This window comes from Entelurus aequoreus, linkage group LG17 (genome assembly GCF_033978785.1).
Source record: "Entelurus aequoreus isolate RoL-2023_Sb linkage group LG17, RoL_Eaeq_v1.1, whole genome shotgun sequence".
Classification (NCBI taxonomy): domain Eukaryota; kingdom Metazoa; phylum Chordata; class Actinopteri; order Syngnathiformes; family Syngnathidae; genus Entelurus; species Entelurus aequoreus.
The window spans coordinates 42813641-42827142 of record NC_084747.1 but is presented as its reverse complement, the minus strand read 5'-3'; the positions used below and the strand labels follow the sequence as shown (position 1 = coordinate 42827142).

At 38.2% G+C, this 13502-nt stretch overlaps 1 protein-coding gene across 1 annotated transcript in view; it reads right to left on the bottom strand.

Moving 5' to 3' along the window:
* Positions 1–13502, bottom strand: part of oxct1a (3-oxoacid CoA transferase 1a) — a 118985-nt gene that overhangs the window by 92911 nt on the left and 12572 nt on the right. The window contains exons 6-7 of the mRNA XM_062024256.1: positions 7616–7722; positions 6809–6869 (exon numbers count right to left, since the gene is read on the bottom strand). Coding sequence (XP_061880240.1) covers positions 6809–6869; positions 7616–7722 — 168 coding nt within the window. The remainder of the gene's footprint in view (positions 1–6808; positions 6870–7615; positions 7723–13502) is intronic.

The window sequence follows — 13502 nt, the reverse complement described above, 5'->3', positions numbered from 1 at the left end:
TAAGCTCACAAAAACAGCTCAAGCTAAAATGCCTGTAAGACTCAGACTGAGCGTGGATTCGCTGACATCACACGTCACTCTGCAATAGGCACCGCCTTTTAAAGACACACACACAGACGCACACACACTACTCTCATATGAAACTTATCTCAACTGCATTATGCCACATAAGTTTTTTTAATGGATAAAGCATTAATTACTTTCCCTAGTAATTAATTACATTAATTAAAGAGTAATTTCGTTAGAAATTCAATTACTTTTTTGGTAAAGTTACAAATAACTAGAATTAATTACTTTTTAAAAGTAATTTTCAGAACACACAGCATCATGAAACAGTTGTCAGGTTTGTGTTCATGGCTAAAATATTTGGCCTTGGGCGGCGTGGCGTAGTGGGTAGAGCAACCATGCCAGAAACCTGCATTGTTAAAGGTAAATTATTTTCGTGTTGCTGCTGACGTTTAAGCAAGTCCACTTAAACCAAGGCACTTTATTTCACATTTTGTTTTTCTGTGTTTTTGTTAGTTAGTTATATGTATGAGTGCACATGTGTACATTGTTTGAGTGTTAATGTTAATAATGAAATGGTGATATTTAAGACATTCATATTGCCACTAAATTTGTTATGTGCTACTTGTGGAAACAGCTAAGCTATACTGTATATTGATTTATTTTTACATTTCAAAAGCAATAGCCTACCTCCATTACCCCCGTCCACCTCCCCTGCCCACTGGTAGCAGCACTGGTTACACTGACAATGCTAACGTCAGGTGCCAACAACATGGAGTCCGAAGCAAAACAAAAGAAATTGATGGACTTTCTGGCAATATTTTTTGTCACCCAATTCTCCGTGGACCATATAAATATGCAGTAATAAACACACTGTATAAAGAAACAGAAGCCATCGCAACGTTGGCAAAGATCACTCACCTGCCGGAATAAACTGAAACTGAACTGAACTGAACTGAACAAGCGGCTCGTGCTAGAAGTGAACCACACTACATTATGATCATGCCATGTAAATATTTGACTGGAACTGCTATTTTTATTGATTATATTTGTAGCTTACAGTCTTGTGAGATCAACACCGAAGAAAGAACAGTAGCTGTAATCAGGAGGTACTTTTGTTTATACTTACATTTCCCTGCAAGCAGCACTGTCGTCAGAATAAACAAGCTTACATGCCAGGCTTTCACAATAAAATCGCTGTGCATTACATCCTGTCTGACTGTAATAAAAGTACCAAAACATTTAAGAAAGATAATATTTTGCACTTGAAGAAACAACACCTTAATGATAATTTTAATAATGGAATGTTGCAATACAACTTGCATTCCTTTATTTCAAAATTGCCCTTTTGTAGACTTTTAAGGAAGTTAAAACTGTCCAAAATTGATTATGGTGAAGCAAGAAAACAAAAGTAAATTTGCATGCAACAGATTTGAGAAATGTTCAATATTTAAGTGTAGATCAAATTGTATTAAATTGTGATTACTCGATTCAGAACCTTATGAATTGAAAACAAATCTAATTGGGAAATCGGCCATGATACCCAACCCTATTTGTGAACAAAGTGTGTCCTTGTGTCTCTTAGCCGTTTAGGCAAATAAATACCCTGGCTATATTTTGAGTATTTACACTACATAATATAGTTTTCTTGGTATATAGCTTTCAAACTTATGGTCAGTCCTGCAACACAGTCACCTTTTCTAATTATTTCTCCTTACTAGAATATGCGTACATTTTTGTACTACTTACCGTATTTTTCGGACTATAAGTCGCTCCGGAGTATAAGTCGCGCCAGCCGAAAATGCACAATAAAGAAGGAAAAAAACATATATAAGTCGCACTGGAGTATAAGTCGCATTTTTGGGGGAAATGTATTTGATAAAACCCAACACCAAGAATAGACATTTGAAAGGCAATTTAAAATAAATAATGAATATTGAACAATATTGTACGTTATATGACGCATAAATAACCAACTGAGAACGTGCCTGGTATGTTAACGTAACATATTATGGTAAGAGTCATTCTAATAACTATAACATATAGAACATGCTATACGTTTACCAAACAATCTGTCACTCCTAATCGCTAAATCCCATGAAATCTTATACGTCTAGTCTCTTACGTGAATGAGCTAAATAATATTATTTGATATTTTACGGTAATGTGTTAATAATTTCACACATAAGTCGCTCCTGAGTATAAGTCGCACCCCCGGCCAAACTATGAAAAAAACTGCGACTTATAGTCCGAAAAATACGGTACTTATGTTGGCCTTTGCATTCAGCTAAAGTACACATTTATTGTGTTCATCACCGTTGTCACACCTTGTTAGGTCCGGCATGGCAGGTTCAGCCTGGCTGTGGGATTTAAATCTCGCCCACACGACATGTCACATCATTCTCCTCAGTGCTCTCTCGTCTAGTCTGATTGATTTAAGTGATTGCTTATCAGCAGTAAATACGCTCAGGCACCATTTGTAAGCGGCGTACTTTTTAACCCTGCTAAACTCATCATGTCCGCTCACTAAAGCTTTAAGCTGACGACGGGCCAAAGCCGTGGATTCAATAATAAAAAGCCGGCAGAGTAAGACGAGCATTGTCATTCAAGTCACTGCCGTCGCCTTCCCAACTTTCTGCAGACATTGACACGTTTTCCTGGCATTGTCACTGATGTTGCCCCGACTCCTCTCATTATCACTGTAGAAGAACAGTTTCTTTATGGCAAATGGAGCACTGACTTCCCAAGTATCATTCGTTCTCATGAATTCTGTGATGCCGCTGTCCTAAAACTAATTGTCATCTACTGTTGATAACCTACTGTGGACTGACAAAAAATGTTTGCCTATTTGCTTGATATTGCTAGTCAGCATCAATTGAGGGAGTCATCTGTGTATGATAGAAATAATCGGTGTGCCATCTTCAGCATGTCACAATTCCATTTGATTTTGGGTGCAATAATTCGATTATTGCGTGACAATAACTATTTCGTAGGATTATAACGATTGTTGATGCATATTTTCTCCAATGCAAGATTTCTTCTGAACACAGTATATTTATCAGAATTAATTAAATAAATAAACAGAACATTTCCCACAAGAAACAGTTGCTCTCATTACTCAAAGTCCATCAAGTGCCTTTAAAGGGGTTGCAAAACCATCTTTTCCTACTTATTTGTACCTTTGTTTGTGTATTTTGGATCTGCATAAGTCCTGAACATTTGAAATGAAACCCTGCAAGCATTGCAGAGATATTTATTAAACAGTCTGGCCTTCTTTCATACTTCATCCAAACAAGCGGTTTGGAATTTGCCTAATTTGTAAAAATTTTCCCAGCTGTGAGTTCAACGAATATATCCATGTATGGCAGAAATTTACCCAAAGAATTTGCGCGAGTCCCCTATTTTAGTCCGACACTGTAGTCAATAAGCTCCTATCCTCTTGTTGTGGGGCAGACTGGCTCGTACATGCACATATATCCTCCGCGGTTTCCATTTCTAATACAAAGTAGTGTATAGTTAGCACTTATATCTGTCAGTAGACTTGATATTGAAGCGCTAAAAACTACAACATGACTGACAGGGGAAAAGACACAGTAAATAAGACCGCCCACAAAAATGATTGTCTGATTGTTATTCATTACTCCGGTACTCTTGTCTTGTTTTGTATATTGTACAGGATTGCTTATTATTGTTATTGGATAGTAAATTTGGCCCACGGACCGGGGGGGGGTTATAATTCACTTCACTTCACTATTATTAGCTAACAACACCCAAACCCAAACAACCTGTGCATGTGTTGCGTACGTACGTGAAGTGAAGTGAAGTGAATTATATTTATATAGCGCTTTTCTCTAGTGACTCAAAGCGCTTTTACATAGTGAACCCCAATATCTAAGTTACATTTAAACCAGTGTGGGTGGCACTGGGAGCAGGTGGGTAAAGTGTCTTGCCCAAGGACACAACGGAAGTGACTAGGATGGCGGAAGCGGGGATCGAACCTGAAACCCTCAAGTTGCTGGCACGGCCACTCTACCAACTGAGCTATACCGCCCCACGTCATTATGTCCAAGAAGCCGTAAGAGAGCAGGATATACTGTGTAAAATACATTGGAGAGTTGGCGCCCTCTAGGCCTCTATGTAAATGTTGCAAACAGCCCCTTTTAAATGTCATGGTAGACGCTACAATACAGTCCTTCCCTAAAACGTCAGGGTGGTTTTTTTCGTTCCAGCCAACTTCCAGGTGCTGCGGTTGTGAATTGCTATCATGGAAAAGAATCAACATTTGCTGATCGATATTCACAGTCACATGTCGCATGGCTAAGAATGTACTAGCACACCTCTTATGGAAATGTGTTTCTCTGTAATTTACAAAAGCCAATAATTTATTTTCAGATTGTGATTGCGATTTCGTTCACAATAAACTCAGAAGGGTGCCTATACAGGAGGTGTGAAGCTGAGACTGCACGTACAGCACACACAAAAATAGAGAATGGCTTTCACATTTCTTCACTGTCAAATGCCAGGGTAAGTGGATAACCAGACGGGGAGATTGAAACGAGATATCACACAGAGCTGAGCGACCTGACACCGCGAGTGAGCCAAGACGGCCGGTCACTCCAGACATTAAAACGTTGAAAATTTCAGCATTAAACCATGACTCTTTGATTTGGCTACAGTAAAGAAAGAAAGGAGGTTTATACTTCTGTAGGTGGATCATGTGATTTGTTTTGCTGTGTTTGCCAATGCTTTTTTTGCCTTTTTGTCTACACATTTCTCTTGGGTGATGACACAGTGATGTTGGTATATACAAAAATATTAAATGTGTAACGGTACGTCAATAATTATGGTTTGGTACATAGAAATATGAGGTTGTTCACTAGAGCTGCAACTAATGATGATTTTAAGAGTCGACTTGTCAGCAATTATTTTTTTCACAGTGTCGACTAGTAAAACGATTGCTTATGATCTGATGTACATTTTTGAGTTCAACGCAGAGTCTGCGACTTGATTTTAACTCATTTTTAAACCTTATTATAGTCAATTATAACAAAAGGATCATAAATGACCAATAATTGAATGGTTTTCCTTTATTACACAAAGTATATAAACACAGACAAAAATAAACTACCGTATTTTTCAGAGTATAAGTCGCACCGGAGTATAAGTTGCACCGGAGTATAAGTCGCACCTGCCGAAAATGCATAATAAAGAAGGAAAAAAACATATTTGAAAGGCAATTTAAAAAAAATAAAGAATAGTGAACAACAGGCTGAATAAGTGTACGTTATATGACGCATAAATAACCAACTAAAAACGTGCCTGGTATGCTAACGTAACATATTATGGTAAGAGTCATTCAAATAACTATAACATATACGTTTACCAAACAATCTGTCACTCCTAATCGCTAAATCCGATTAAATCTTATACGTCTAGTCTCTTACGTGAATGGTAAATGGTAAATGGGTTGTACTTGTATAGCGCTTTTCCACCTTTTTAAGGAACTCAAAGCGCTTTGACACTATTTCCACATTCACACATACACATTCGCACACTGATGGCAGGAGCTGCCATGCACCGCGCTAACCAGGCCCATCAGGAGCAAGGGTGAAGTGTCTTGCTCAAGGACACAACGGACGTGACTAGGATGGTAGAAGGTGGGGATTGAACCAGTAACCCTCAGATTGCTGGCACGGCCACTCTCCCAACTTCGCCACGCCGTGCCCGTTAAAATGAGCTAAATAATATTATTTGATATTTTACGGTAATGTGTTTATGATTTCAAACATAAGTCGCTCCTGAGTATAAGTCGCACCCCCGGCCAAACTATGAAAAAAACTGCGACTTATAGTCCGAAAAATACGGTACAGGGTTACAGTGCAAAATGTCCTATAAACATGACAATCAGTGCAAAAATGTATTTGTATCCAGTACTGTTAATTCACACTTTATGTACAATTATTTTTGTAATTTTTTCTATTGTTAAACTTGAATTTCATTTGATGCATGTTTTTGTCAACAACAAAAAATAATAAGAAGAAGAACGATCTATTTTTAATACAAAATAACAAATTTAACGTAATCAAAATACACATTTGCCAATCTTCGTGACACAACTTCGACCCTGGATCGAACCAAGCACGACTGCCTTAAAAAATCAGCACTCATGCTGGGTGCCAAAAGGGACAGTGAGAATATAAGGGGAAATGTGCTACTATATTCTTAACAGTAAATAAGCAGGAAGAGGCTAGGAATACGTTTTCAGTGCAATTCTATATTAAACGCCCTGGCATTCATTTACTGACGTTTTACATGCGCGTCTTCACACAAAACAGGGCACCCCACGGATCGCGGGTCCCAATGCACAGCCCGTGATCAGCGTACAAAAGGACACGAAGGGGGGCAATCACTTAAAGCAGTCGCTCAGGACATTGCTTTGAGACCCTGGAAATGGTGGCATTGTTTGAAGATAGAGATAATGAAAAATGTTATTGTGTATTTTTCATCAGAATCAGTAATAAGAGGATTCTCGTTAATATATTTGCTGCTTACAATGTGAATGTATACAAGTTTCAAACTACAAAAGTGGATTTATTTAAACAAAAGAACTGTTGGCACTTATAAATCCAAAAGGCACATAGGGATTACTATTGTTAAGTTTTTAATCAAATAAAAGCAAAACTTGTTTTGAATTATTGCTGTCACTTGTACTTGTTGCCATTATTTTTAAAGTGGTAAAAGGGAGTATTTTTGGCCATATCACTCAGCCCTTATACTGGGTATAAAAATATAAAAAACCTACCTCAACTATGGTGGTTTTGGCTGCCTTGCACATGGGCTGGTTGAAATTTCTGGCTGTTTTCCTATGAGATGACAGCAAATAAAAAGCAAACAAATGGGAAGTAGAGGTCATTCTCAGCCAAATAGATACATTCAACACGTATTGGGAAGTTTATTGCTAGACATTGCTCTCCTGAGGTTAAAGTCAGTACTACAGCTACTTGCAAAATTACTATTATGAGACGTTTGCAATCACATGGACTTGCCTGACCTCAATAAAAGGCTGTACGAAGCAATCAACGAGCATTGATGTACAGGTTAAGGCATAATTGCGGCTTCTGAAACGTCTAATGCTCTCTGCAATTTCTCTTTGAAAAAACTTTTGTTTATTTGAAACTTTAAATCGTCCTCAACCTTAGCTTTGCTGGCTAAATGGTTCAGCTTGCCAACCTTGATTAAAGATCATAGTTACCGCAGGGCTAAATTGAACTGATTTAATTTAGCTGCAAGTCTGCAAGTCTAAAGAAATCCAGTTTGCAAAGACATAAAAAAAAAATAGGAGCACTCAGAGAACACAGACTGAAACAAAAAGCAATAAGTAAATGGCTCCTAGGATCTTACGAGGTAAAGAGAGGTAAATTTCTCTCCAGATTCTGATTTTTTTTTTGCTCGTTCTAATCCTCCTTGGATGAGGTAATAGAAGCAAGTTTTCTGGCCACACTTTACATCCAATGTGTGCTGAATGTTATGCAAATACAACAAGGGCAAAAGGTAATTCTGTGGATTTCAAATAAGTGCACATATAATTAATTCTGTGTCAGTCCGTTACCTGAAAACAACATTTCCAGCCCTGTCAGCTTTCCATGCCTTGATCAGTGCAAAGTCTCCAGTGATGGCCTCCTCCATGATGTAGTGTCTGCCATTGAACTCCTGCACCTGTATAGTAACACAGCAGTGGAGGATGAATTTACTGTATGGACCTCATCCACAGTATGCAGGCATGGATTTTTGACCATAAAATATTGTAACGACTTAGTCAAACACATGAGCATCTCAAGAAAAGGTTGCAACAATAAATCATAATCCAGTGTTTTTTGTTAATAATCCATTCAAAAGGACCTGTATGAAAACCAATTTTCCCAAGAGAAATTTAATTACTCTATTTCAGAAACGTTATTCATACAGCATTTTTTTATACACATGCAACACAAAGTGCTTTACACCAGTTGTAAAGAAAAGAAAAAAACCATACACCCACTCAACCATTGACATAACAAGAAATAATACGAAAACACAAAATAATTTTTATAGAGAGTATTCAATCAATCAATCAATGTTTATTTATATAGCCCTAAATCACAAGTGTCTCAAAGGGCTGTACAAGCCACAACGACATCCTCGGTACAGAGCCCACATATTAGCAGAGTATTGATATTTTTGTGAGGAGAAAACAATGCAAAATTAAGATTTCACATAACTTTTACTTGTATTAAAAGACTATTGACAGCGATGAACGCACTTGTACTTTGCTACGACTTCTTTATTGAATTAATAGTGTCTCTCCCTTGTCACAGCGCTGACACGTGTGCAGGGCCGTAACTAGGATTAGACAAATACCGAGGTCAAAAATGGGTGGTCCAAGAGGAGCTTGGAAAGGCTCTAGTCATAGGTATCCAAGCATCATATAAATATCACCTTGACAATGAATTTACAGAATAACAAAAGCTTTCATTGAGGGAGGACTATCACATGTTATATTATCTAACATCTTTGACAATCAGCATGATTTTGTAACAGTCCACTCTATCTATCATTATGCTGTAGTTTAGCATATTAAACAGTTTTAGCATCATTAAAATATGAATTTAAAATCTTTACGACAATTTCAACTACGACAAGAATTTGAACTTAGGCCTTTCTGCTTTACAACACAAGTACTAATGACACGTACTAGGAGAGCCACCGGAAGTCATAGGGGAAAATCTGTCCACATATTCTTATCAGTGATAGAGGATGACGTGGCCAGGAATACGTTTGGGGTAGAATTTCATATGAAGCGCCTTGTCATTCAATAATTTAAATTTGACATGTGCTTCTTTACGCAAAACAGGCCCCGCCACGGATCGCAAAGCACTACGCACAGCATGTGTTCTGCGTTTAGGGCGGGGAGGGCTTGACTACTGTGAACAGAACCTGACTGACAACAGTACTATACAAACAGCGTTTCACATCCATTTCATTCAGGTGAAACCAACATTAGTTACGTCACTTTAATCTAATGCGAACACATTATATTGACGGCACATTTCGGATCGGATAATGTGTAAAGTAAAAGTGGACTTCATTGCGTTACCTTGTGGTCTGGAGTTGTAGCCGGACCAAATGTACAAAAATCAAATATCGTATATTTGAGAGAGGGTGATCAATGGCACACAGTTACATAAGAGAGGATGGACTCATCAGACCACAGAACACTTTTCCACTTTTCGTCAGTCCATCTTAGATGAGCTTGGGCCCAGCGAAGCCGCCGGCGTTTCTGGGTGTTGTTGATAAATGGCTTTCGCTTTGCATAGTAAAGTTTTAACTTGCACTTACAGATGTAACGACCAACTGTAGTTACTGACAGTGGTTTTCTGAAGTGTTACTGAGCCCATGTGGTGATATCCTTTACACACTGATGTCGCTTTTTGATGCAGTACCGCCTGAGGGATCGAAGGTCCGTAATATTGTCGCTTACGTGCAGTGATTTCTTCAGATTCTCTGAACCTTTTGATGATATTACGGACCGTAGATGGTGAAATTCCAAAATTCCTTGCAACAGCTCATTGAGAAATGGTGTTCTTAAACTGTTTGACAATTTGCTTACGCATGTGTTCACAAAGTGGTGACCGTCGCCCCATCCTTGTTTGTGAATGACTGAACATTTCATGGAAGCTGCTTTTATACCCAATCATGGCACCCACCTGTTCCCAGTTAGCCTGTTGACTTGTGGTATTTTCCAAAAAAGGGTTTAATGAGCATTCCTCAGCTTTCTCAGTCTTTTTGCCACTTGTGCCAGCTTTTTTGAAACATGTTGCAGACATCAGATTCCAAACGAGCTAATATTTGCCAAAAAATAACAAAGTTCACCAGTTCAACCGTTAAGTATCTTGTCTTTGCAGTCTATTCAATTGAATATAAGTTGAAAAGGGTTTGCAAATCATTGTATTCTGTTTTTATTTACGATTTACACAATGTGCCAACTTCACAGGTTTTGGGGTTTGTAGTTTTAAGTGCTTCCACGTAGTCTACCGACAGGCGTAAGTTGTACTATAGACTACTTTAAATTACAAATAGCAACAGCGCAGAGTGCATGTCCACATACGAGTCAGTCTAACCCACAACAAGAGAATAAAGAAAAAGAAGGAACTTGTTGACTACAATGGCAACTCGTGCAAAGCTCTTCGGTAAACCTCTACCATTTTATGGCAATATTCGCTGACGTCACCAATTGTAAAACGTCACAACTGGGCTCAAATTCCGAATTGCTCGTTTGGAGGAAGTATGACAAAAGGCAAGATTGTTTTATAAACAGCCCCGCAATGCCTCATGGTTTCGATTTTAAAATATTTGGGACTTATGCAGATCACAAGTACACATAAACAGGTACTAATAGGCAGAAAAAGTTGGTTTTGCATAATAGGTCCCCTTTAAAGTGGAGGCCCACAAGCAGCACTCAAAAATGAGCCTCTCGTCTATATTAATTGGACTATTACTGTATGCTACAACTTCATTCCGTTGTATGGCGACTGAGTCACCAGTGTGTGTTTAATTGTACTAAAACCAAGAAAGTGTATAAAAACCAAGACATAATTTTTGTGAAAATGTTTGCCTAAAACCAAATCATACTAACACCAGGGCAAATGAAAACCAAGGTATCACTGTATACTTAACCCAGAACTTGAGTTGCACTTTTCACCCTTATGTCACAAAGTGGTCACCTTCTCATAAAAGGGTATTTTATTACTTTATTATGCCCTTTTTTTTGCCTCAATGTTCTAAAAATGAGTTGCAAAGTGGATTATCTGGAATTACATTATTACATTCACGAACGGTTACACTGTGAATATTTAAAGAGATCCTATTATGTTTTACCTCTTTTTTAACCTATAAATCAAAATGTCACCATGTCGGACACTCTTGTTAAAAGGGAAGTGCACTTTTTTGGGGAATTTTGCTTTTCATTTGTTTTTCTTTTTTTATGCATTCTAAGTCGTAAACTATGGCAAGTATGAGGTGGCTAATAATGCAGCTAATGGGAGTAAACTATTGCACCCCTGAAGCCCTCTATAAAACCATCCAAAAACCGCCAAAAATAATCCATTTACATGTCATGACCTTAATATTAACCAAGTATGTTACAAGCCCTAACAGAGATAAACAAATTTTAGCGGTGCCGGGATGAAAGAGAGCTAACTAGTTTATGCTGCTACTGTATATTGAAATACTGAGCCGGTGAGCTGCTGCATTGCTTCTGAGTTGGTGAAAGTAAATTTCACTTGTATAGTAGAAGGCTGTAGCCATAAACCCAAGAGTTAGTCAACTTTGACATTCAATTTAGACCCTGAGATGGCGAGTAACTACTCCCCTCACCTCCCAGGGGGTGATCAAGGGTGGGTCAAATGCAGAGAATAATTTCACCACACCTAGTGTGTGTGTGACAATCATTGGTACTTTTTTTTTTTTTTTTTTCCAAACCTGCATGAGGATTATAATTATTCATCGAAACGGAAAGATAGAAACATTCCATCAGTTAGCACCCTAATGAGAGCAGACAGTAAGGGATTGTGGATTGGTCAAATGCAGAGGACAAATTTCACCACATCTAGTGTGTGTGTGACAATCATTGGTACTTTAATCTTTAATTTTGTTCGTAGTGTGTATAGTAGTTTTGTGGCTCACAAAATTTGTTGTCTCTCATGAGTGTTGTTGTTGTAGTTAAAGGGAAAAGCGAACATTGTGATGTGTCTCTGAAATTATTACGCTGCCGTATGCTTAAAATGACCAAAACACGTGAATATAACATGCTATTATGAATGTGCCTGTTACTACATTACATATATACTTACAGCGTCTATAGAAAACAGAAGTTTTTGGAGGTTTTTTAGAGGGCTTTACAGGCGGAATAGAGCGACTCCCATTGGCTACATTGTTCGCTGACTTTTGCTAGCGTTTATTTACGACAGGTCTAGTCAACTGGCAGCCCATTTTTCACTTGACCTGCCAAACATCACCAAAACAGGCTTGATGAAACCTTTCAAATGAGAATTGCTCATTTATGCAATACTAACGCCACCTCGCAGGGAGCAACAGCAAGCCATATGTGTCACAACAAAGCAGCAGTGGGGTGAGTAAAAGACTACTCATGAAAAAAATCTAAATATATTATTAAGATATTTAGTTTGTTTTGTATTAAAATTGCTGACTTCATGATGTCTTTTGTATTCATTGCCGTAACTGTCTGGCGATCAAAGCTTGTGTAATACATGTCGCGTGAAATTTGGCCAGTAGAGGGGCGATAATGCTACAACTTAAGTTTATATGTGTTTCGCCATATTCATTGTGTGCAATGTTTGCTGTGGATGTTGTTTCATTTTTATATGCATTAACATCTCCAGTTTATTGTGTGAATGTATTAACACAAAACCGATTTTATTTATGTAAAATACCCAATAGATGTTATACTTTTGTAATGTTTATTTTATGTTTCTAGTTTCAGTCTTAAAATAGAATCAAGGAAGAAAACATAATTTAAAAAAAGGAACCTCAATCCTCAACAAAACTTCTGCAGCTTTTTTTCTTAATGATGTCAATTTTCTGTCTGGCTGCACACGCTGGAATCAAGTAGTGAGGGCAGAATAATGAATTTATTGACAGTGCAGGGTGAAAGCTGATGTGTTTACTATGCTAATAAGTAAACACAGTCTCAAAGGAATATAACCCGCAGAGGTACTTTCTGACGAAACATACAAATTTCGATGTCAGCCTGTCAGGCTCCCGCGCCCTTGGACTCTTGAAACTGCGACCCTCTTCATTATGTAGTTGAAGAATAACCCTGATTTAAGAATTTGAATGCATAAAAAAAGAAAAATGTTTGTGCTTTTCCCACATAAGGATTGTGAGTGATAGGCAAAATTCCCCAAAAAAGCTCAGTTCCCCTTTAAACGATGCCAAAGCGTCAACTGATAAGGTTCATGCATTTGGAAGTGAGCCTTGCAAGCAGTCTTGGATCTTTCTGCACAATTTTACAGTCCTTTTTTAAAAGTGGGGTCGCACTGACGTCAATGCGTGCTGGACTTACTCACTGTATATGGGCATGCCCATGTTACATGTCCTAGGTCTGCTCCCACCACACTCTGCTTGGGAAGTTATCTCACTGTGCGCTGCTCTGCTATCTACGATTACACAGCGTAAATGTTTGTTCGGGTGTGAGGGAAAGTTAACTTTGTTAAGCTTTTTTGAAGAGGCAAAATGAGGACATGCAGCTTGGCAGCGCAGGCCAAACCTTCGGAAGTCCTCAGAAGTGTTACCAATCACAGCGGACTGGGCTCGGCGGTAGGTGTACATGGAAGAAGGCTGAGGGTGGGGTTAAGTACCATTACCATTTTCATGTAATGCAGAAAGTACAAGAAAGAAATTCAGATCCACGAAGATTTACAAAGCTTTCTGTGCGGGAA